At 39.1% G+C, this 21,844-nt stretch overlaps 1 protein-coding gene across 8 annotated transcripts in view; it reads right to left on the bottom strand.

Moving 5' to 3' along the window:
- The window catches only part of TMTC4 (transmembrane O-mannosyltransferase targeting cadherins 4), a 71,945-nt gene that overhangs the window by 48,114 nt on the left and 1,987 nt on the right, over positions 1-21,844 (bottom strand). For 4 of the 8 annotated variants that reach the window (XR_012627597.1, XR_012627598.1, XM_074859342.1 and 1 more), the window contains 4 exons: positions 21,180-21,395; positions 16,064-16,179; positions 13,782-13,998; positions 9,829-9,916 (listed from right to left, as the gene is read on the bottom strand). Coding sequence is in view for 6 of the 8 variants with exons in the window: in XM_074859342.1 (XP_074715443.1) it covers positions 9,829-9,916; positions 13,782-13,998; positions 16,064-16,179; positions 21,180-21,341 (583 nt within the window). In the remaining 2 variants the exon portion in view is untranslated. Of the gene's footprint in view, positions 1-9,828; positions 9,917-13,781; positions 13,999-14,932; positions 15,014-16,063; positions 16,180-21,179; positions 21,396-21,497; positions 21,519-21,844 lie in introns of those variants that run through there. The other 4 variants (XM_074859343.1, XM_074859345.1, XM_074859344.1 and 1 more) reach the window with 4 other exon arrangements.

Below are 21,844 nucleotides of genomic sequence, written 5' to 3'. Positions count from 1 at the left end.
CGCTCCTGACAAATTTGGTGGCCTTCCACGATGGGGTTACACTGTTGGTGAACAAGGGAAGAGCAACTGACATCATCTAACTGGACTTGTGCAAAGCATTTGACACTGTCCCTCACAACATCCTTGTCTCTAAATTGGAGAGACATGGATTTGATGGATGGATCACTCAGTGGGTAAGGAATTGGCTGGACGGTCACACTCAAACACTTGTGGTCAATGGCTCGATGTCCAAGTAGAAAGCAGTGACAAGTGGTGTTCCTCGGGGCTTGGTGTTGGGACCGGCGCTGTTTAACATCTTTGTTGGCGACATGGACAGCGGGATTGAGCGCACCCTCAGCAAGTTTGCCGATGACACCAAGCTGTGTGGTGCGCTTGACACGCTGGAGGGAAGGGATGTGCCATCCAGAGGGACCTGGACAGGCTGGAGAGGTGGGAAAATGTGAACCTTATGAAGTTCAACAGGGCCAAATGCAAGGTCCTGCACGCGGGTCAGGGCAATCCCCAATATCAGTACAGTCTGGGGGATGAATGGATTGAGATCAGCCCTGCAGAGAAAATCCTGGGGGTACTGGTGGATAGAAAACTGAATATGAGCCAGCAATGTGTGCTTGCAGCCCAGAAAGTCAACCATATCCTGGGCTGCATCAAGAGAAGTGTGGCCAGCATGTCGAGGGAGGTGATTCTCCTCCTCTACTCTGCTCTCGTGAGACCCCACCTGGAGTACTGTGTCCAGCTCTGGGGTCCCCAACATAAGAAGGACATGGACCTGTTGGAGCGGGTCCAGAGGAGGGACATGAAGATGATAAGGGGGCTGGAGCATTTCCCTTATGAGGACAGGCTGAGAGAGTTGAGGTTATTCAGCCAGGAAAAGGGAAAGGCTCTGGGAGACCTTCTAGCAGCCTTCCAGTATACTTAAAGGGGGCCTACAGGAAAGATGGGGAGGGACTCTTTATCAGGGAGTGTAGTGATAGGACGAGGGGTAATGGTTTTAAACTGAAAGAGCATAGATTTAGATTAGATATAAGGAAGAGATTCTTTAATGTGAGGGTGGTGAGACGCTGGAACAGGCTGCCCAGTGAAGCTGTGGATGTCCCCTCCCTGGCAGTGTTCAAGGCCAGGTTGGACGGGGCTTTGAGCAACCTGGTCTAGTGGAAGGTGTCCCTGCCCATGGCAGGGGGGTTGGAACTAGATGATCTTTAAGGTCCCTTCCAACCCAAACCATTCTATGATTCTATGAATTGACAGATCCTAAATTTATAAGCAGCACATTCATTATACACCTCAACTCTGTCTTCCTAAATGCTAATCCTATTTCGAGAGACCATTTTTTGCAGTATCCTAAATCCACAAGTTAATGAAACCAAATTCCTTAGAAAATAAGGATACGATGAAAATACTACATTTAGAGTACCAAGCTTAGTCTTACTTTAAATTCAAACTAACAATATCCCAAAGAATTATTACCAATTCAGACATTTGGGTATTCGGCATCTCCTTTTTCAAAGCTAATTAAGCAACTTAGGGCTCAGCCAGCTGACAGCTTGGAGTAGTTTAAGAAGTCTCCATCTTCAGATGGAACCCAGTAATTGATTCTGTGAGGGCACCTACTCCTTTGAAAGTTGAAGCAAAGTAAGTTATGTTAAGCTCCTGCAGAACGTTTTAATTTTTAACTGAAATACATCACAAACACTCATATATTCCGTTAAAGTGCCTTGTCTACAGGGATGGTATCTTCCAACTAAACTACTACAAATACTCATCTAACCAAGCTCTAAGACTTCCTTGCTTGTGAATTGCTAAGCAAAGGGGGAAGAATTACCTAGTCTTAAAAGATCGCAGAAGAATCCACTGCTAGAATTAACTTAAGCCTGAGATCTCCTTGCGTATCTCCAAATGTACACACTACTGCAGCTCAGCTCAGTGTTTCACTTCATAATGAAATTACAATGGCAAATGCCAGGCCTAAACATATCCAAGCATCTCAAACTCATTACATATAGGCTGCAGTAAAGGGATCATTTATCCCTGAATTACACCATCTTGGACAAACAAAACTTAGCACTAATTCTACAAATAAAAGGTTATTGTTTCTCCTCTGCCCACTAAAATAATAAAATTGTTAGTTTTTCCACATACAACTATTCCCTCCCAGTGTGTTCAGATATGAACAGTAGAGCACACTGAAAAATCAGGGCCCACAGGTTTAATAACAGCAAATACCTCTTGACCAATTGCAATATAGCTAACAAATTCCCCATATCTTAACAATGATCTCTTTCACACAGGAGACTGAACCATTTCCAATCTATAGGAAAACCTCCATAATACAAACCTCCAATATTCACAAAACTCATCACTACAGCCTACTTTGCATGCTTTATTAAATTAGCAGTGAACTAGTAGATGATTGACAGGTGACTACACAGAACAGAACAAAACAGAAACACAAAACCCAAACAAAATATTTTTAAGAAGTCATAGCATATGAGCAAACAGTTGATCACCTATTTAATATCCAGGCCAATGTTATTCACATGAAGCAAATCGTGAACTCATCATTTTACATCACTCAGAGATCGCCAGTGCAGATGGCAAATACATGCAACCAAATCACTGTCAAAGTTGAAGACAAAGGAAGGCAAAATGAATACTACAGCAGTTTTAAATCACCTTATGAGTTCCCAGAGAAGCTGCATTAAAATTCAACAAAGTTAATAACCCACAATTCCCTTCAGAACATACCTAAACAGTTGTCAGCTCTTGCTGTCTCCAAAGCCTATGCAGTGGATTTGTCCCCACAGTTGTGTTTTAAAACAGCAGGACAGAATGAGAACAACAGATTAGTTCCTTGCAAATATAAATGATATCCTATCAAAGATGGTAACACAAAAAACTGTATATTGGAAAAAAGTAACAGAATTGTAGAATTTCAGTAAGACATAATTACAGCCCACATAGTGTGTTAAATGCTTATACTTAAAAAAAAAAGCCAAAGATCCTGGCTAAAAGAAACTGTCTACCCAAAAATCCACCAAAACCACAAACAAATCACATCAGGCAAACAAGCTGCAGTATATCCTGAGCTTTACAAAACCCATTATTTTCCTTCGAAAGTTTTCCAGTCTGACACTGATATTCTTCTGATCTCCTAATTGTTTTCAGTAATATATATATATATATATCTATATCTATCTTCCCCACAGTACCCTCAAATCCTCCTCAGACATTTTATGAGTCCTTACTCCCAAGCAAAAAGAAATTCTTACATTCATTCACTCAGACATCAGGTGAAAATAAGCACTAACCAAATCAGTCTCTCTTCTATGGCTTTTGTCTCCTTTAGAGAAGACCAAGAATGACAGTTCAACAATACACCTATGCTAGTGAAACACAGATTTCTGGAATGACTACACAAATCTCACATTGCCTTGTTGCAAGAATAATCAGGTTCTTTATGGAAGACTTAGACAATCTATCTGCCAGATAGTAGCATTGGGATGCTGCTGGTGACAAAACAGTCTATGTTATTGAGGACACAACCATATCAGTAGCATCAACTCAGGCTTTTCAGTGTTTGTTTTACTCTCATGCTCACTCAAAGTTCATCAGTAAAAGCAAACTGGCATCAAACATGTCTTGGTAACTGTATTTGAAAGACAATACAAATGCAGTCCACAAGTCCCGAAGGCCTTAGAGTTTTACCCTCTTTTAAGCATTCCAAAGGAGTCATGCTACCATGCATCTATTAATAACAATTTTAAACATCCATCTTTGATAGTTCTTCTCTTACTGCTTGTAAAAAGCTGGTGACCTAAGTACTATATAAATGTGACAGTCAAATCCAGAAACAATGACACATGCAGTTGACCTACAGTTTAGGGTCACACTTGCCCTTAATATATAAAAATCTAGCAGGACAAAAGGAAATAGGATGTTAGAACAAACTAGTAGATTCCACTTTTCTGTAGGATCATCATAAAGCAGCTGTATTTGATTAGAAACATAAGACTGATGCAATGGAATGCATGGAGGAGTTCTTGGTTGTTTTCTCCCCCTCTTTCTTACTAACAAAGACTATTCCAAAAGATAAATTACTGTCTTGGTCTGACCTAGAAAGTGATGCAATACCAACTCTTAACTTGGACTAGAATTATCAGTGTGCACTGATGGTATCAGAGACTTTCTGGATCTCATGGATTTGCCAGCAGAAGGAAAACATTCTGAGCGGAGAAAGGGTGTTTTTTCTTTGCTTAGGAGACATTGTTTAAGTCTGCTTTTTAAACTGTATGTGCGTATTTTTAAAATGCTTGTTCTTTACCTATACTGAGTGAGATCAGCTTACATATGGAACTAAGACAGTTTTTGCAGTCTTTGACTCCCTCAATCTATGCAGAATCAAAGTCAGCTAAACTCAGATAAAAAGGTCTTTATACTCCTGATTTATCCTATTATTTGTGAATGACTAGAAGAACTGTTCACAAAAGGAAATTCATACCACCAAAATGGAGGCATCCAAGGGTAAAACTTCATGTTTACTTTAATACAACAAACCAATGAGAAGTCATATTCTGCTACAGCCAGTTCCCCATATTTGGTTACCTTTTCCTAAAGCCTTTCATACAAACATCGAATCACAGAACAGCCCAGGTTGGAAGAGGCCTCCGAAGATCATCTAGTCCAACCTTTTGTGGGAAAGGGAGCCGTGATGAGATTGCCTAGCACCTTGTCCAGTTGCATTGTGAAAACCTCTGGTAATGGGGACTCTGCCACATCTCTGGAGAGGTTGTTCCAGTGACTGTTGTCACTTTCTTTCTTACATCAAGGTGAATCCTCTCCCAGTGCAACTTGTACCCATTGCCTCTTGTCTTCTCCATGTGGCTCCTTGTGAAGAGAGAGCCTCCCTTCTCTTTGTAGCTGCTCTTTCTAATCCAGACACTATCCTTTCCTATACAGACACTAATGTTCAAACAGCTGCCTGATGGGTTGGACCAATCTCCCTTCCCAAAGGAAAAAAATTATAGCAAGGGCAGAAAGTAAAACTGGTTGTGGTGATTGGTGGGGTTCAGCTAGAGGATACATGGGTACAGTGGAGAACAGGACTGCGGTTTGGAGGGACCATGACAAGCTGGAGGAATGGTCTGAGAAAAGCCTGATGAAAATCAAAGACAGGACGCATGCAACAGTCCAGGCTGAGGAGTGCAGAAAAGGATGTGGAGTTCCTGGTTGACAAGTTCACAATGAGTCAGTCGTGTGCCTTTGCAGCAATGAAGGTTAAATGCACACTGAGCTGTACTAGCTACAGCATACCCAGCAGGTCAGGGAAAGTGGTTGTTCCTCCCTACTTAGCTCTTATGAAGCCACATCAGGAGTACTGTGTTCAGTGTGGTGTCCAGTACAGGAAACACATCAACAACCTGGAATCCCACTAAAGAACCACTAAGATGGTTAGGAGGCTGAAGAATATAACATAGAAAAAGAGGCTTAGGCAAACTGGTCATGTGTCCCCCCCCCCCCGCCCTCCCGCCATCCTTAAAGATTTTTGGAACTCACTGGCAGAGATTGCCCAGAGCAATCTGATCTATGAAGTTAACTCTGCTTTAAGCTTTTAGACTAGAGGTGACCTCCATAGTTTCCTTCCAACCTAATTTGCTCTATGATCTATGATAAAAGGAAGCTAGATTGCTCCATTTTAGCAGCCTCCTGCACTTCTGTCCAATTGAAGTGACAATGGAAATGCACCCTAAGTTACAAGCCTAGTCCTCCTAAGCTTCTACACAATTGATAGATTTTGGTACCTCTAGAAGATGACTGCAAGTGCCTAAGATAAGCTATTCCTCTGACTGGCCATCAAAAGGAGTCTATCTCTTTCCAGTGACTACACAGAAGGAACAGGGAGAAAAGGCTTTTAAGTGGCATGCCCAAGTTAGATGCTTAAGTTGATGAAGCAGGGAAACCTCCTGAAGGTTCACCCAGAAAAGCCTGAGAATACCACACACATAATGGACACAAGATGAAACACAGCTGGCTTATGAGGCTGAAGGTCAAGTCTGTAGGGATACTGGTGGTGGAGACAATCTGGGATTCATCCCGGAGTACTGAGGGAGTTAGTGGATGTTATAGCAGGACCCCTCTTGATCATCTAACAAAGGTCTTGAGAGTCTGGGGACATTCCTGCTGACTGGAAGCTAGCCAATGTTATTCCAATCTGCAAAAAGGGTATGAGGGAAGACCCACAGAACTACAGACCTGTTGCTCTAATCTCAGTTCCTGGAAAAGTTATGGAGATTATACTGAGTGCTATTGAAAGGCGTTGAAAGAATCATGCAACCATCAGGCACAGTCAACATGGGTTCACAAAGGGAACTCCTGTTTAACTAATTTGATATCTTTCTATGATAAGGTCACCCGCCTAGTGGATGAAAGGAAGGAGGTGGATGTAGTTTTTCTGGATTTTAGTAAGGCTTTTGATACTGTCCCTCACAGCATCCTTCTGGACAACATGTCCAACCGTGGGATGAGTGGGTTCATGGTGTGCTGGGTGAAGAACTGGTTGAAAGGCAGAGTTCAAAGGGTTGTAGTGAATGGGGCTACATCTGGCTGGTGACTGGCATCACCAGTGTTCCTCAGAGCTCTATTCCAGGGCCAGTTCTGCTCAATATCTTTATCAACAACCTGGATGCAGGAGCTGAATGCACTATTAACAAGTGGGGTGATGATACCAAATTGGGAGGTGCTGTTGACCCTCCTGAGGGACAACAGGCTTTGCAGAGGGATCTAGATAGACTGAATCACTGGGCTGTGATTAATGGGATGAAATTTAACAACTTGAAATGCCAGGTTCTGCACCTAGGACAGAGTAATGCCGGGCACAAGTATAAACTGGGAGAGGAGTGGCTGGAGAGCAGCTCTGCAGAAAGGGATCTGGAGGTGCTGGTCAGCAGCAGGCTCAGTATGAGCCAGCAGTGTGTCCTGGCAGCCAAGAGGGCAAACCACATCCTGGGGTGCATCAAACACAGCACAACCAGCCGGTCAGAAGAGGTGATTATCCCGCTGTATTCAGCATTGGTGCGGCCTCACCTTGAGTACTGTGTGCAGTTCTGGGCCCCACAATTTAAGAAAGATGTGAAGGTCCCTGAATGTGTCCAGAGGAGGGCAACAAAGCTGGTGAAAGGGCCGGAAGGAATGTCCTATGAGGAGTAGCTAAGGACCTCACAGGCTTGTCTAGTTTGGAGAAAAGTAAGCTGAGGGGCGACCTCATTGCTTTCTACAGCTTCTTGATGGGGGGAAGTGGAAAGGGAGGTGCTGAGCTCTTCTCCCTGGTACCCAATGCAGTAATGGTTCAGAGCTGCATCAGAGGAGATTCAGACTGGACATTAGAAGCATTTCTTTACCCTCTCGTGGTCAAACACTGGAACAGGTTTCCTAGAGAGGTAGTTGATGCCACAAGCCTGTCAGTGCTTAAAAGTCATTTGGACAATGTCCTTAATAACATGCTTTAACTTTTGGTCAGCCCGGAAGTGGTCAGACAGTTGGACTGGATGATCGCTGTAGGTCCCTTCCAACCGAAATAGCCTACTGTATTCTATCTCACCCACTTTTCTATTTACAAATTAATGATTTTCACAGCAAGGCACATCCAGGATGAGCAATGAATCTCACCCAGGCATTTCAAAATCAGTTTTCAGACCACAATCATTCTGACCTGAAACCTTGACTCTGAAATGTCTGGGTTTTGTCACATTGCTCATCAGCCTGCAGCAAATCATGTAAGGTTCAGAGGAAAGAAATACTCTGAAGCTTGAGCTTCTCCTTTCAGGCTCCATGCAAGATCTGCTAAAGAACTTATTAGTGCTCTCCACAGTGCTGGAAATAACTTTTCATTCTCTCATTTAGGATGTGCCAGATAGGATCTGCAAGAACCTGAAATTGTCACCAAGCTACCCAAAATGCGGAAACTGTTGGGAGAGACTCAAGTATGTAACTTGGATACAAATTCTTGAGTACAGAAAAAAATTTAAATTTCTTTAAGAAGTTGCTGAGGAAAAAGCAGGCAGTGAAGGTGACAGTAAACATTGAAAACTGATCTGAAAAACAAAAGGCACAACTATGCTGGCAGACTGTAGTCTTCCTTGACAAAACTGCTTAAGAGACACAGCTCTAACCCTATTATGATGTAATGTCCAATAAAAAATACTAAGTGCTGCTTAGTATCATCTCCACAACATTTTCCTTCTTCTGTATCAATGACAAGAATTTCAGTACAAGAATACTATTAAAATGATACTGACATCTAAAAGCTATCAAACTGTCCTTTGCAAGTTGTACAAGCACTCAGAATATCCCTAACCAGTGTACACATCACATTCTTAATCATTCCTGAGATGTCCTCCATAACAAAATAATTAAAGACTCCTACATAAAAGTCTCCAATGGTCATCCTAAGAATTTGGCTCTCGAGTTCTTCAAGCAAAGATTATTACCCCTGCCATATAGGTCTACCTGTACCAACAAACTGGAAAGCACATAGCCAATATTTTGATTTGTCTAATTTACTCTAGCACTAAGAGGAAGAAACATCAAAGCACAATCATACCCAGTAAAATAGATAAGAAAAGAATACATGAGAAAGCAAGATCCCAAGGCCAATTTTCATCAAGAAATTATCAGTTCAGTTGAAAGAAATGAAACATACTCAAAGGGGAGAAAAAAATATCAGAAGTGAACAGGAATTACCATAAGTACCATTTGAAGTGGTGAAAATGAAGTTAAGCTTATGATATCAGCTGTGGAAATACGCAAAATAGTTCTAAACAATCTAAACTCAATTAGCAAGAGCTATTTGCAGCATCATAGAGCTCACTGTGGACTAACTTATCCCGCTCGGCCTGCACTAAGCTCTTTGATGCCATGACTATGTTGTTAAGCTAGATCACCTGAAGCCAGATCAGGTACCTCTGTAACACACTGTCAACTCTGGTTAAACATTACAGGCCCCGCCTGTTCAACTGGTATTATACAAGCTCTTCACAACACAGCTCCTCATGGGTTCACCACAGGATTTCCGTATTTCCCGTGGTGGGGCACATTCAGATACCAGATTGCATGTCCTGTATAGCTTTTCATAATCATGAATTAATGTATTCTTGTGTGTTTACTTAGCAGACCCCCAAGACAATTTCTCCACAACTGTATTTGAACTGCCAACCTGCATTCAGATCAAATAATACAACAGATCTTAAAGCTCACTTGAAAAAACATCTACAAAGGAATTGTTCATGTTAAATACAGCTGTCTTACAAAAACTTTATGAGTAACACTATAGTCAGATATATATGCCAGCACTTGCATATTGCAGGAATTTAGAGGGCTTACTCATATGAATAATTCTTTACAATTCATTAAAAATACCAGTAAGGTTCCTAAAGTTTGTTCCCATTTAAGCCATTCCAACATAATGGCATTAAGTGTACTAAAATATTTAAGAATATACATTTATAGGTTTGATTTCTTTCTAAAATACTTACTAAAATATTTCTTTATGCTTCTAAACAATAAAACATTTAACAAATAAGCCTATTATAAAACAGACTTTTCTTAAAATAATTTTAAGTGTTTAACAGGAATCAGGGACAGCAACCCTTCCAGTTCCTCTAACAATAAATACCTGCTAAAGCGGTTGGGGTTTTTTTAAGATTTTATGAGGGTATAAACATTAATAAATTCAAACCACATCAAGATGACATTTTTAGTTTTGCTATACTTCACTGAAACGTATGAATGCAGAAAATATACACAATATAAAATTAAGGGGGCAAACAGAATGCTTACTTTCTCTAAATGCTTTACAGTAGCCAAGGAATGACAACAAAAAGAACAGGGCACACAGTAGGTCTGCTCTGCCAACAATCCCAGCAACCTTAGAAAAAAAAAAAAGAAAAAAGAAAAAAAAAGTAAAAAGTTTCAGATTACCAGAATTTGCTCTTAGAAAACCTGAGATAAAGGTACACACACACATATACAAAGTGAAATGTATAAAATAATATCTTTGTATCACTTTTCCTTTTTTTAACCTCGTTTACTGGATTAGTAATGCCCAGTGTTCTAAGCCACATCCTAATTTTGATTGGGTATTGCTTAGTATCAACTGGGTAAATGATTTGTCTTTAATTTATGAAAAACTGCTGTTTTAAGAAATGAAGGAGGACCTCACTGAATAAAACGTAGATTTTGCCTGATTCCATCTGTTTTTTGGATCAAGTCACCTTTCAGTAGAACTCTTAGCAAACATCCTGAACCCCAACAAAATCAGCAGCTCTGCTGAAATGCAAATCAAGACTGTCCACTTTCAGAAGACAAGCCAGCCTTCAAATTGCAGTCTGAACACTCAGAGTGGACAAGTAACTTCCAGTCTGCAGAACTGGGGGAAAAAAAAAATCCCCCCTCCAGCAGTTTTCTGTGTTATTTTAATTTATTGCATTAGAGCTACCTCCAAATGCACCTTGTAACAGAAGCTGTACTAACGCAAAAGAAATGAGGATTGTATTCTGGGACCTCTGTACTCCAGATCTGTGCCAACCTATTTAAATCAAGAGCATTCTCAGGGCCATCAACAGGCTTTGGTTCAAGCCCTTAAACTGAATTTACAATAACTTGCTGAGACACAGCATGATGTATTTCTGGATCTTCATTCCTCAATTACACAACTGTGAGGATACACCATGAATTTTTTGTGGAAATCATGATACAGGGAGTTGGCAGGGGACTGTATAGGCCCTGATCTTGGGACCTCACTAGAACATAAACCCAGAGCAAGGATCATGGAAACACCCCTTACTTCTCAGTCTAGCTCTTACTTCCTGGAATGCAGAGTTCTGTTTCCAGAAGATGTACACAGAGGCCTTTCTGAAGCAGGGCAGAACAGCTACAGGTTTGGCGGTTTTTTTTAATCCACTTTTTGAGACGATGTTTCAGGGACAAAAGCAGAAACTTTGGTTCTTGCATAGTGCACCAGTTGTCTCATTTTGTGAGTAGCACAGAAAGAGCAAAGTAAAAAGATAAATTGTATCTTCATTTTGTTTAAAGGCACCTGCTAAGCCTCCCTTAGGAAAAGGGGGTTTTTTTTGTGTCAATCTGACATGATGGAACAACTATTTCTAAACAACATCAGAAAGGAAAGAGAAGTATAGAGTCTTGAGAGTAGGACTGAATCCACTCTCCCATTTTACTCTCAGCTTCACTTTAGCACTGTAAAAGGAGAAACTGTTGGACTCCTAAATTCAGTTCAGAAAAACTTCTTGATTTATCCAAAGCCATGCATCTAACTTCCCTGCTTCTTTGTCTATCTTATAGAGGAATTAAGAGAATTAACTCAGTAGCTGTGGAGTGCTTTGAAAGGTGAAAATAATGAAGTGTCATTCTGTTTCAGGAGCTGCTCTCAGATAGAGATAAAAGTAAAGGTGAACTGACACAATTTTGAAAATAAATGTCAACTTGTTACAACAAAGAGATTAAGGGGCTAATAACACACATACAGCCTCAGATGACTTCAACAGTATGATACAATCTCAAATGCAGGATCAGTCCTATAGTTTCTGCTAATAAGGTAAACAAAAAAAATGGTTTTAAATTAGTATCAGGTATATCCTTATGTCCATGTCTCATTTAGTATTTCATCACTCATTACAAAGAATAAGCATGTTGTAGAAGACAGAACTACACCACAAGAGTGTTTACTTGTAGGTAGAAAAAATTATAATGACAGATGTTTTTCTTACATAGGTACTGAAAAGCATTAAACTTTTCAAGGTCTGTTTTACATGACAGTTTGTTTTGTGCTGTATAGACCAAAATCCAAAGCAGCAAATAGACAGATTCTTCACAATTTTATGTCAAAATATGTCATCTCATTTCAAAACAGGATGTCATGATACTTAAAACTCACAGCTTTAAAATAATGAGTGCTTTTTGAGGAGATGCTGCCTGACACACACTCATGCTAGAATGATAGCAGTATCATGACTGCTTCAGTGCAGCAAGATTTATCATTCACTGTGTAAATGATTAGAGAGGCCTTTGTTCACTCCTGGATCTTAGAAGAGAGACAGTATGTAAGCATGCTACTTTTTTCCTCTTCTTCCAATGTTTGCCCAAAGCATATGCAAGTCTTCAAACCTCACATATGCAAGCAGACAGTATCACTTGTAATTTATTTGACATGACCAAGATCTTATTAATATTTGCCTGCTGATTTAAATATATTTTTAGAGTCAAATGGAATGAAGAAGAAAATAATGACAAAGGAGTCAATAGTAGGTTTATTACAAAGTTAAGACTCAAGTAAAATTTCTCTTTACATATCAGAACACCAAAAGCACTGAAGACTTGTTTTACTTCACTTTGACATCTAGAACTGGTTTTGGAGAACAAATACAAGGGGCCCTTCTGACACTAGCACAATGCACTCTCACAAAGAAGTTATTCTGCATGCAAGCAAACACCAGAGAATGATGGGGAGGATGTTTTAGCCATACTGTCAAAAAAAGCTGCCAAATTACTAATACGTAACTTTGCACCATCTCTAGGTTTCCAATACATGCAGGGTCCCCAGTCGGCTGAGAGGCCTAGCTTTCCATAACCTCTTCCCCATCAATCATGTGCAAAGCAAATGAAAAAAGCCAAAACCATGGCATATTGTAAATAAATGAAAAATATATAGAATAAGGTGCACTGAGGAGTCAATGTTCATTACTAGCACAAAGATCAAAGCTAAAGTTAGTACTTTTTCAGTAGCCCAGTCCTTCCAAACTCTAAAAAAATGATTCCTGCATTGTGATTGTTTCATTTATTCATGATTACAAGATCAAGCAATCAGGGACCACATCCTGCAAGCCCACTGGCATAAGGGATTTCTTAGTGATCTTCTTAGTGATGAGTGCAATAGAGCTTTTTAAGAAAACCATCTCCTCTTCACTAGATTTTCCATACAAGGACTTTGATCTTTGGTCAGGTATTTTAATTGGTTGCTATGCATGTGCCATGTTTCTATTCTGCGTCTTTACAGCTTCAGCTTCCAGCCACTGTTATGCTTTTGTCTGCACTTTAAAGGGCCTACTACTATCAAATTTGTGTTCTCCATGTACATAATTACAGACTGTGATAAAAAAAAAAATCCTTTAATCTTCTCCATCTTAAAAATATAAACCCATGGTGTTCGATCTTTCATGACACGGGATGATTTCCAGTCCTTTAATCATTTTCATGGCTCTTCTGAGCCCTCTCTATTTTACCCAATGTCCTCCTTGCAGCATGTATTCAAAACTGGATGCAATATTCTAATACAGTCACATACAGAGTTCATATAATATCCCTACTCCAATTTTCTATCTCCCTGTTTTTTTACCAAAGCAACTGGAAATGAAATGTGGTTATGCATTTGCATTCAGTTTATCCTCCATTCTCCTTGGCTGTTCATGAGCTAATGTATCTAGTAATGAATTCTTAATCCAATAATTAGGGAAACTCTGTAGTTTAGGGCTATCTTTCTTTAGTTATTGTACTTAAATGATTTGATTTATCTTCTTTAATAAGGTCCAGCCCTGTGGAATAACAAACTTATGGATGTGCTAACCATAATATTTGATTGTTCGCATAAGACATGTGCCAAGAGAAGCGTTAAGAATATATAAAAGCTGTGTGTAGACTATAAGGCTATGTCAGAATTAATTAAGATGGTCAAGAACTTCTAAGATATAAATTGTTGGAGCTAATTATTCAGTACTTACACATTCTGTGTGCACTGGATGTACAGCAAACAGCAAAGCAGCTAGAAGAGATGTCTTTGGAGCCAGGTTTAGCCTTCTTCCTTTATTAGTGAATTGCAGTCCACCCAATAATATCGAGAACACATCAACCATCAACACTGAGATAGTACAATGCAGTATTATATTGATGACATGGAAACCAACTGGGTAGAAGCCTCCAGCAAAAAGGTAATTAATTCTATATAGAAACAAAACCATCAAGGCTAGGAATTATATCAATGGTAAGAGATATGCAAACAGAAAACCTAAGCAACCCCATAGCAAGATCATATTGGACCCACACACACAAAAAAAAACATTCTGAAAAATACCAGCAAACCCCAGCATGTATGGTATTACCACTTAGCCCCCACAGTCAGCCAGAAACAATGCCCTGATCTTAACTCAGAGGTATTCATATGGGATACCATATTCAGCATAATATCTATCCTCTCCAAAGACATATGTTAATGCTGTTATGTTAATCATACCTACCGTTACTTAGAACTGGCTTTTGGTCAGCAACATAACTTCAGTGTTGTAACGCAGGGGTGTCCTGCGGAAATACAACCCAGCCTAGTGGGGAGATACCCTTGGGCTTAAGAGAAACTATGTCCAAAAACAACCTGATGAAATTATTTTCATTAAATCCACACAGTGAGGAAACTAGTAAGCATTGAGACTATGATATCCACTGACACTGTAGCTGAAAAATGTCCTAGCATTTGTACTGATGATGTGGAAACCATCTGGGTACAAGCAGTATCAATCCAGAAAGCAATCAGTTAGCGCATCTTAGTAATTAAGCTGTGAGACTGGTTAGAGAGATGTTTCATGCAAGTATCAGAACCAGAAGGAAGTGTAAGTGAAAATTCAGTCTAAAACCCTATTCAGGATAGGAACTCTGCCATAAAATGGAGAGGGAAAAGGGAGAAACACCTTCTTATTATTCATATGCTTTTATCAGTAGGTGAGATACACAGAAACTTAGTTTGGATAGGGGATTTTATACAGTTCATTTGGTCAGTCTGCATCTGGCTTAAGTGAAATCTATTTAAAAGACCCTAACCTATTATAAATGTGATACACATAAAAGCTGGAGCTTAGGGAAATTAAGAAAACCAATTTCTTACTTGCAAAAATAGCATTTTATGGACCATCTCCACATGCTCATCTATATTTTCAGATATAGTAATGACTGTATCCCAGTTCGCTCTTTAAACTAACCAGGATGTTACTAGAGATGGAATATACCACAGAGACCTTGAAAAGAAAGGAAAGCATGTGTTGAAAGCTTTAATAGGTTTAAGACTCTGACACATTCCATTCAGTTGCATATTTTCCTTGATGAAAATGTGAAGAAAGCCCAACAGACAGTGAAACCCATACTGCTAAGTACTTAAAACACTGACACTGCACTCAAGAGTCAAAGTTTTTGCTTGAATATGAGGACTAAGAGTAGGAGTACTTCTTACGCAATCACTTAGTCCCTGGCTTAGTCTGGACACAACTATGGAACCAGTGAGTTGCATTGAGAAAATAAAGAAGCTTAAGACTAAGTCTTCAAAGATTCTCTGCATTACTGTACCCAGTTTCTACATGGTCTACTGCTTGCTCAAATCTTTGTGCAAAAAACATGAGCTAGGCATCTACAGAAGTAATCCTCATAAACCTTTAGTTATATGAGAAAAACAGCATGTTATATATACAGACAGACATATGTCTCACTAGGATTCTCAGACAAACACTCACTTGAAGTTAGAATATCAGGGGGGAAGAGGTGGGAAGACTATTCAGTGACCTAGTGGCAAAAGGCAATGGTAGATTGATGCTATTTATAAAAAAATCATTTGACAGATCACCAGGAAAGCAGAGAACAGCAACTACAATAGCAGTGTAAGTGGCAGCATGGCTAAGTGAAGGGAACATACACTTCCTAGTTCTCTGATGATGTGACCTACATACTGAACCATACTGTCCCTAGTACTGAGGTACATAAAAGCATAAGATGCAATCTCTGAAATTGAATCATTGAAATACAGAATGACAAAATAATATATACTTTGGGAGAGAAACAATTTGAAAATTAAAACTCAATTTGAGATTAAGGTAGCGAACAGAAAAATCATATTCAGCAAAGGTATCCAACTACCCTTCAGCTACTTTGTCTCTCTCCTTTTCTGTTGTGTCCTCCCTATAATCAATTGAGCCAATATATGTTAAAAAAAAAATAATCAGACCTTGAGCAGAAAGACAAGTCTCACCTGAAAGTTAGGACAGTTAGTGGTCGATATGACTTATGACTGGTATTGCTGCTCAGTTTGCTACCCCAAAAGTCGTGATGCCACAGGTCACCAAGTGGGGTTTCTGCCCTGAGGTCCTGAAAGGAAACATCATGAATTACCAGATTCTTAACATTTGTGTTTTGTTCAAAGCCACTAAAACACAAACAAGTCCTAACTAATACAAGCTCATGCTAACATGGACATAGCAGATGTTTTGTTGGCTCACTACTGACATTTGTCAAGGTACCCAAGTTTGCAGTGACGGTCATGTCTTGGATGCCTGTCATTACAGAGGCCAAGATCCTTGGATTCTGTAAGTAGGCACAACTACATGAAATTTACTAGACCTGTGCGTATTCATATCAGTTGATAATCTGGTCAATAGCTGAGATATGAAACACATAAAAAGCCCCTTTACCTTATAGTTTTGTAAAAAGCCTTTGATTTTAGATCTAGGTTATCTTGTGAAGGAGGCCAACTACAACCTGCTGCAAATAGCTACTTTTCTACCAGTGTCAGTAGCACAACTACTAATGAAAACATGAAAGCAAGGAGGCTAAAGATAGAAAACAACAATTAGCTCTTTTTGAAGCCTTACTTTGCACAGGACACTATTCAAATAGCTTTTTTAAAAAAAAGCTCTTAATACATGAAACCAAGAATCAAAATATCTATGTACTGCTCTAAAAGATGAATAGCAGAAGACAGAAAAGTAATGAATTATTTTAATTTGGGGTGGGGTAGGGGACTATTAAGAAAAAACACTGCAGAGGAAAAGTCCACTCTTCCCTTTTATCTTAAAGCCATGCTGATAATGAAAAAATCCAAATAACCTAGACTATTGAATGGAAAACACACACTTTGAAGAGGAAAAAATAAGGACCTTTGTAGCATCCACCTCAGTTTTCTGTGAGGACAAGCTGGGAAGCTCAAACTAACATATTCATCTTGTACTTACCCCTATCCTCCTGCTTCCCTGGGTCATTTAAATACCAATTTATGCTATAGCAAATGTGCAGGTTAAATACACTTAAGACAGAACCTAAGAACAAAATTGTACTAGCAAATAAATAGCTTTTGTGTAAGTGCTGGTATTACACCTGCAATCAACCACAAGTTACTCTACTCCCACCTTATCCCCTGAAATTGTTTAAGAGACCAACAAGCCAAAGCAGATTAACAAGCCAATACAAACACAAGTAAGGAGACAAACAGGGTTGTTAAACCCATGAAAGGTCTTACAAAGCCTGGTGTCCTATGTCTTATTCCTCCTACATCTCCATCTACTTACAAGATTCTCACATTACAATACCCTTGGTTCACTAACTCCAGTTCCTCTCAAATGCTGCTGCCATCTCACTTGCTTCTACAGTACCTTGAGCACCTCCTGTGGTCTCCAGTATCTTCCATTTCATCCTTAGCTAGCATTTTTGGCCTGCCAACAAGGCAAGAGAGAACACATACCACTGCTAGTCCCAAGGTACAGCCAAATGTCTGGGCCGTGCTGACTGGCTGCTGCTACACTGAACTTAAAATAACTCAATTTTTCTTGCTTCTCTCTTAACACATTCTGACTTGCAATCCATCCAAAAATAAAAAAAAATCCATGAAGAGATTTATTTCTATCACTTGATCAAATTTGGCCAGTATTAGACAACTGGTTAAAAAAAAAAAATAGGAAGGGGAAGTGGGCTAAAAATCCTCGCACATTGTCAAATGAAGTGAAGCATTCTCTAATAGGTTACTAATCAATACACAGAAAAGACAGCAGGCTAACACTGTAGTTTTTGAAAAATCCTATACTGCAGCTGTCAATTAAGGCATCCTCAGGGAAAATCTTAAGAAATGAAGACTCACAGGGCTCCAATCTGGGTTTAAGAATTATCAAGGTGCAAAATTTCTTCACTCTCTCACAGATGTTTCTACTGCCAAGCAATAGCTACAAGTTTGTTTCTTCTCCCTGGACTGCAATTTTGGCCTTAGGCACCTAAATTCCTGTTCCGTTCCTCACTGGTATGCACTAACCCTAAAGGTCATAATTTGACTCTCAGAGCAGGAGTGCACTCAACCAGCAGCCCATTAAATCAATATAGCTGCTTTTCCAGGGGCAAGTGGGGACTGGGTTCTACACCAACATCTCCTGAAGTCTTTGTACTCTGCAGGGGACAGCTGTTTGTGGGCATTGTGGCCCTCAGAGTGCTTTTCCAACCAACAGCACTGCTCCTTATGTACATTCGCCAAAGAAAGGGACTATGAAAAAAGAGATTTTTTCTTTAGTATAAAAATTTTAAAAGTATGTCTTCTATGTCACAGATGGTCTTCAATAACTCAAGATGAGAAATATATTTGAAATGTGCAAGGCTAGATTTCCCTTTCCGCTAGAATCAGTCTTCTTTTGTCTTCCATAGGAAGAATGCAGGAAAAGCTGAATACATGGAATTACTTAGCAATTAGATCACACTTCCATATGACCTAAAAATCTTCAGTCATGTATCTTGCTCTTGTATCCAAGTTCTGTGAGAAAGTTTCTTACATTAATCTTCTCACTCAATGGACTTACCCTAAAATAGGAATGGTTTGCTCTGAGTGGCACAGCTGTTTAAAAGTTACATTATGATTTTCTCTTTAAGAACGGAAAGTAGATATCAAAGGATCTCTAAATATTTGACTAGGAGCAGCTTACAGACAGCAGAGTTCAATACTGGAAGAAAGGTCAGTTTTTCTGTATAAAGGCTTATGGAAATGACACATTGTGTCTGAAGCTCCTAATTCAACTTTTTGTCTTGCCAAGCTAGTAAATAAAGACAAAAGTCACTGTTGTGTACCAGTTAAAATGCTGCTTAAAATGACAAGAAAGCATCTGGAAAACAGCCTTGAAAGGCAATAAAATCTAATAACATAATGTTCCACGATACAGTAGGCATGGGGTCAACTAACAGTGTATCTTTCGCAAAAAAAAAAAAAAAGATTGGAGTGGTGGTGGTAGCTAGTAAATTAACAGAAAGATCACTGTGTGGTACCCAGGAAAATACTGGTATAGTAATGCTCAGTAAATCTACAAAATTACTTCACCTGCTGCCTCTCCTATCGAATAGGAATAAAATATGCTATATTTTGTTTAATAAACTGTGCCTTTGCTAGATGCTCTCCCTCCCCATTAAACTGGTAAACTTGTTGTCTCTGCATTTTTCCCGTGAATTTTGCATTTCCATATATTCATATGACCCCTGTGTTAAAATGATACTGTCACAAAAATCTCATTTAATTTCTAGGGAATAATAGAGGATTTTGATGCGAAAAATAGCATAAGCCTCTCAGTTTTTCAAATACACAGACTAGATATGAATTAATCTATTTAAGCAGTTGGCTGAATTTCTCAGCATTGCCAACAGCTATAATCCTGGTGCAGGTTGTTGTGTTGCATAGATAAATCGAAACATTTTGAAAGTAAAGACTGAAAGAAATGGAGAAAGATTACAAGTGTGGAAATTGCATATGAACAAAACAACCTGCCTTGTTTCAACATCAGTCTTTTGTTCATTCTTTCAGGAAATTAAAATATTATAATTGTGCCCCAAATAAAACTTTGCAGAATGAAACATTGCCAGGAGCTGTGTAATTTAAAATATGGTTCTTAAAAAAAAAAAAAAAAAAATCACTGTAGGGTCTTAGTAAGTCTATAGTATTCTCTTAGAAGCTTTGAGATTTATTTCCAATTTGGCAGATGCATTTTCCCCCCATATATTTATAACTCAAGGTATGATGAGTTACACAAGCATAATACAAATTTGTCTAAGAAAACAGTAATTCTGTGGGATTCTAAAAGGCACATTGCGATAAATTGCCTCTAAATCTTGTGCAAGGCAAAAATATGTGAATTGTGTTCTTCTAGCGGTATGAGTCTCCAGATTATCCTCCTTGTAAACCTATGGCTTCAGGAAAACAGAACCAACAGATGAGGGCAACTCTTTTTACCCTGTACTTCTCTTTCCAAACATTTAAGTACCTTCCAGAACAGCATAAGAGCTGTAACACCAAGACCCACTCACGAGCACAGGCTCACTAACTGCTACATGTTATTGCATGAAGTGTCTCAGCAACTGAAGACACTCTACTTCTCAAAGTCAAAGTCAAAAGAATCTAGCAAGAGGTTTGTTCGAGTCACATGTTAATTTCTAAGCCTTTCAAGGACTGTTCATTGCATGTATGATCAGTTTTAAAGTAGAGCACAGGAATACTCTACCTCTATTTCAAAAAATACTGTTGTCACGGGAATTTTTAAGAGGGGAAGGAGCACAGGAAGAGGAAGCTTTCCTTGCTCCCGTAACACTTTTATGGTATAAATCACAGCTGGAGAACCCCTGCACTCTACAACCACTTAGTGACACATTATGTATCTTGCAACCAGAGTAAGTTTATTTATTGGGCTTATTCATCTGTCACCCTAAGAAGATACTGAAAAAAATCTCCTATTAACATCAACGGGTATTAGAAAAGTCTACTGCATACTCTCACTGACTTAGAAATGAGCATAAAATTAGATCTATAAGAAGTCCTGATGTGCAGGTACTCTGTGAATAAGTGTTACTAAACATCACATCAAAATTTGCTGCAAGCCTTGATAATGGTTTCTTAGATGACAAGCAAAGTCCATTTGGTATGGCAAAAAGAGCTCCCTTCCCCTTGACCAGATATCAAGACTCCTTAAGCAGAGCACCTCACTTGGAAAAGAATGAAAGGAGACACATTCTGAGAGAAAAAAAAAAAAAGCTGTTTAATTTGTTCACTCTTTTGTTTATGCATTAGAACCCATGTCATGTTATTCAAACAGCTTTAGGACTAAGATTTTGTTAAGTGTACTTAAGCTTCTAGCTTTTCAGAGCACTGCTGTGCAGCTTGTTTGTCAATCTTAAATAAATCTTACTTTAAAAAAATCCAATAAAACAAAACAGAAAAATAAGCTTCAAAAAAAGGAATATCGGAAGGAAGGTCTTTACTAGGATGAATATTTTGGGCCTACCTAGATAACTGCTGTCATTTTTTCTCCTATGACCATTTATGTCAGAGCACGGGGGGGGAAAGAAGAAAGACAAACCTTATTATTGATGATGGCTTCAGAATCATCAAAGACAAAATCTCCATCATAGCTGTTAGCAAAACAGAGGAAGGAAATTAATGCCACAACCATTTTAGCCCAGTATGACGGAAGGAGAAACCATGATACGTCATGGTCCAGATTAGGTTCTGTTTGTGCCATTCTGTGAAATGCTTGTTCCAAGTTGGGAGCTTCAGCATTATGTTGGCTGCAAGTCTGAAAGAAATACATACAAATGCAGTTATAGTTGCATTTCACTAGAAAAGAACTTAAAAATGGAGAGTTGGGTTGGGAGAGAAGAATGAAGTTTCATACAACCTAACATTTTTTTCTCTCAGTGTGTTTCATAATTACTGGAACATCTGTAAACATAATTTTGTACTTCAAATGTGGAAGAAAGGCACAGTTTCTCATGATTGGAGCACAGAGATAAAGCCAAGAAATTCTAAGTTAAAGCTTTGGCACAGGCAAATTCTAAAACCTTGAGCAAATCACTGTTTTCCTGATTCTTACTGTTCTTTTCTAGTATAACAAACAGGGGCATCATGGAGACTGTGGAGCATTTATAAAGTTCTTAAGAGAATGATAAGCACTATAATTTCCTTCTGAGTGTGAAAACCAAACATCATCAATTGCAAAACCAGCTCAACTCTCTTCTGTTAATC

Source organism: Strix uralensis, chromosome 2, assembly GCF_047716275.1.
Source record: "Strix uralensis isolate ZFMK-TIS-50842 chromosome 2, bStrUra1, whole genome shotgun sequence".
In the NCBI taxonomy this organism is placed as follows: domain Eukaryota; kingdom Metazoa; phylum Chordata; class Aves; order Strigiformes; family Strigidae; genus Strix; species Strix uralensis.
The sequence above is the reverse complement of the archived record's forward strand: the minus strand, read 5'-3'. Positions and strand labels throughout refer to the sequence as shown.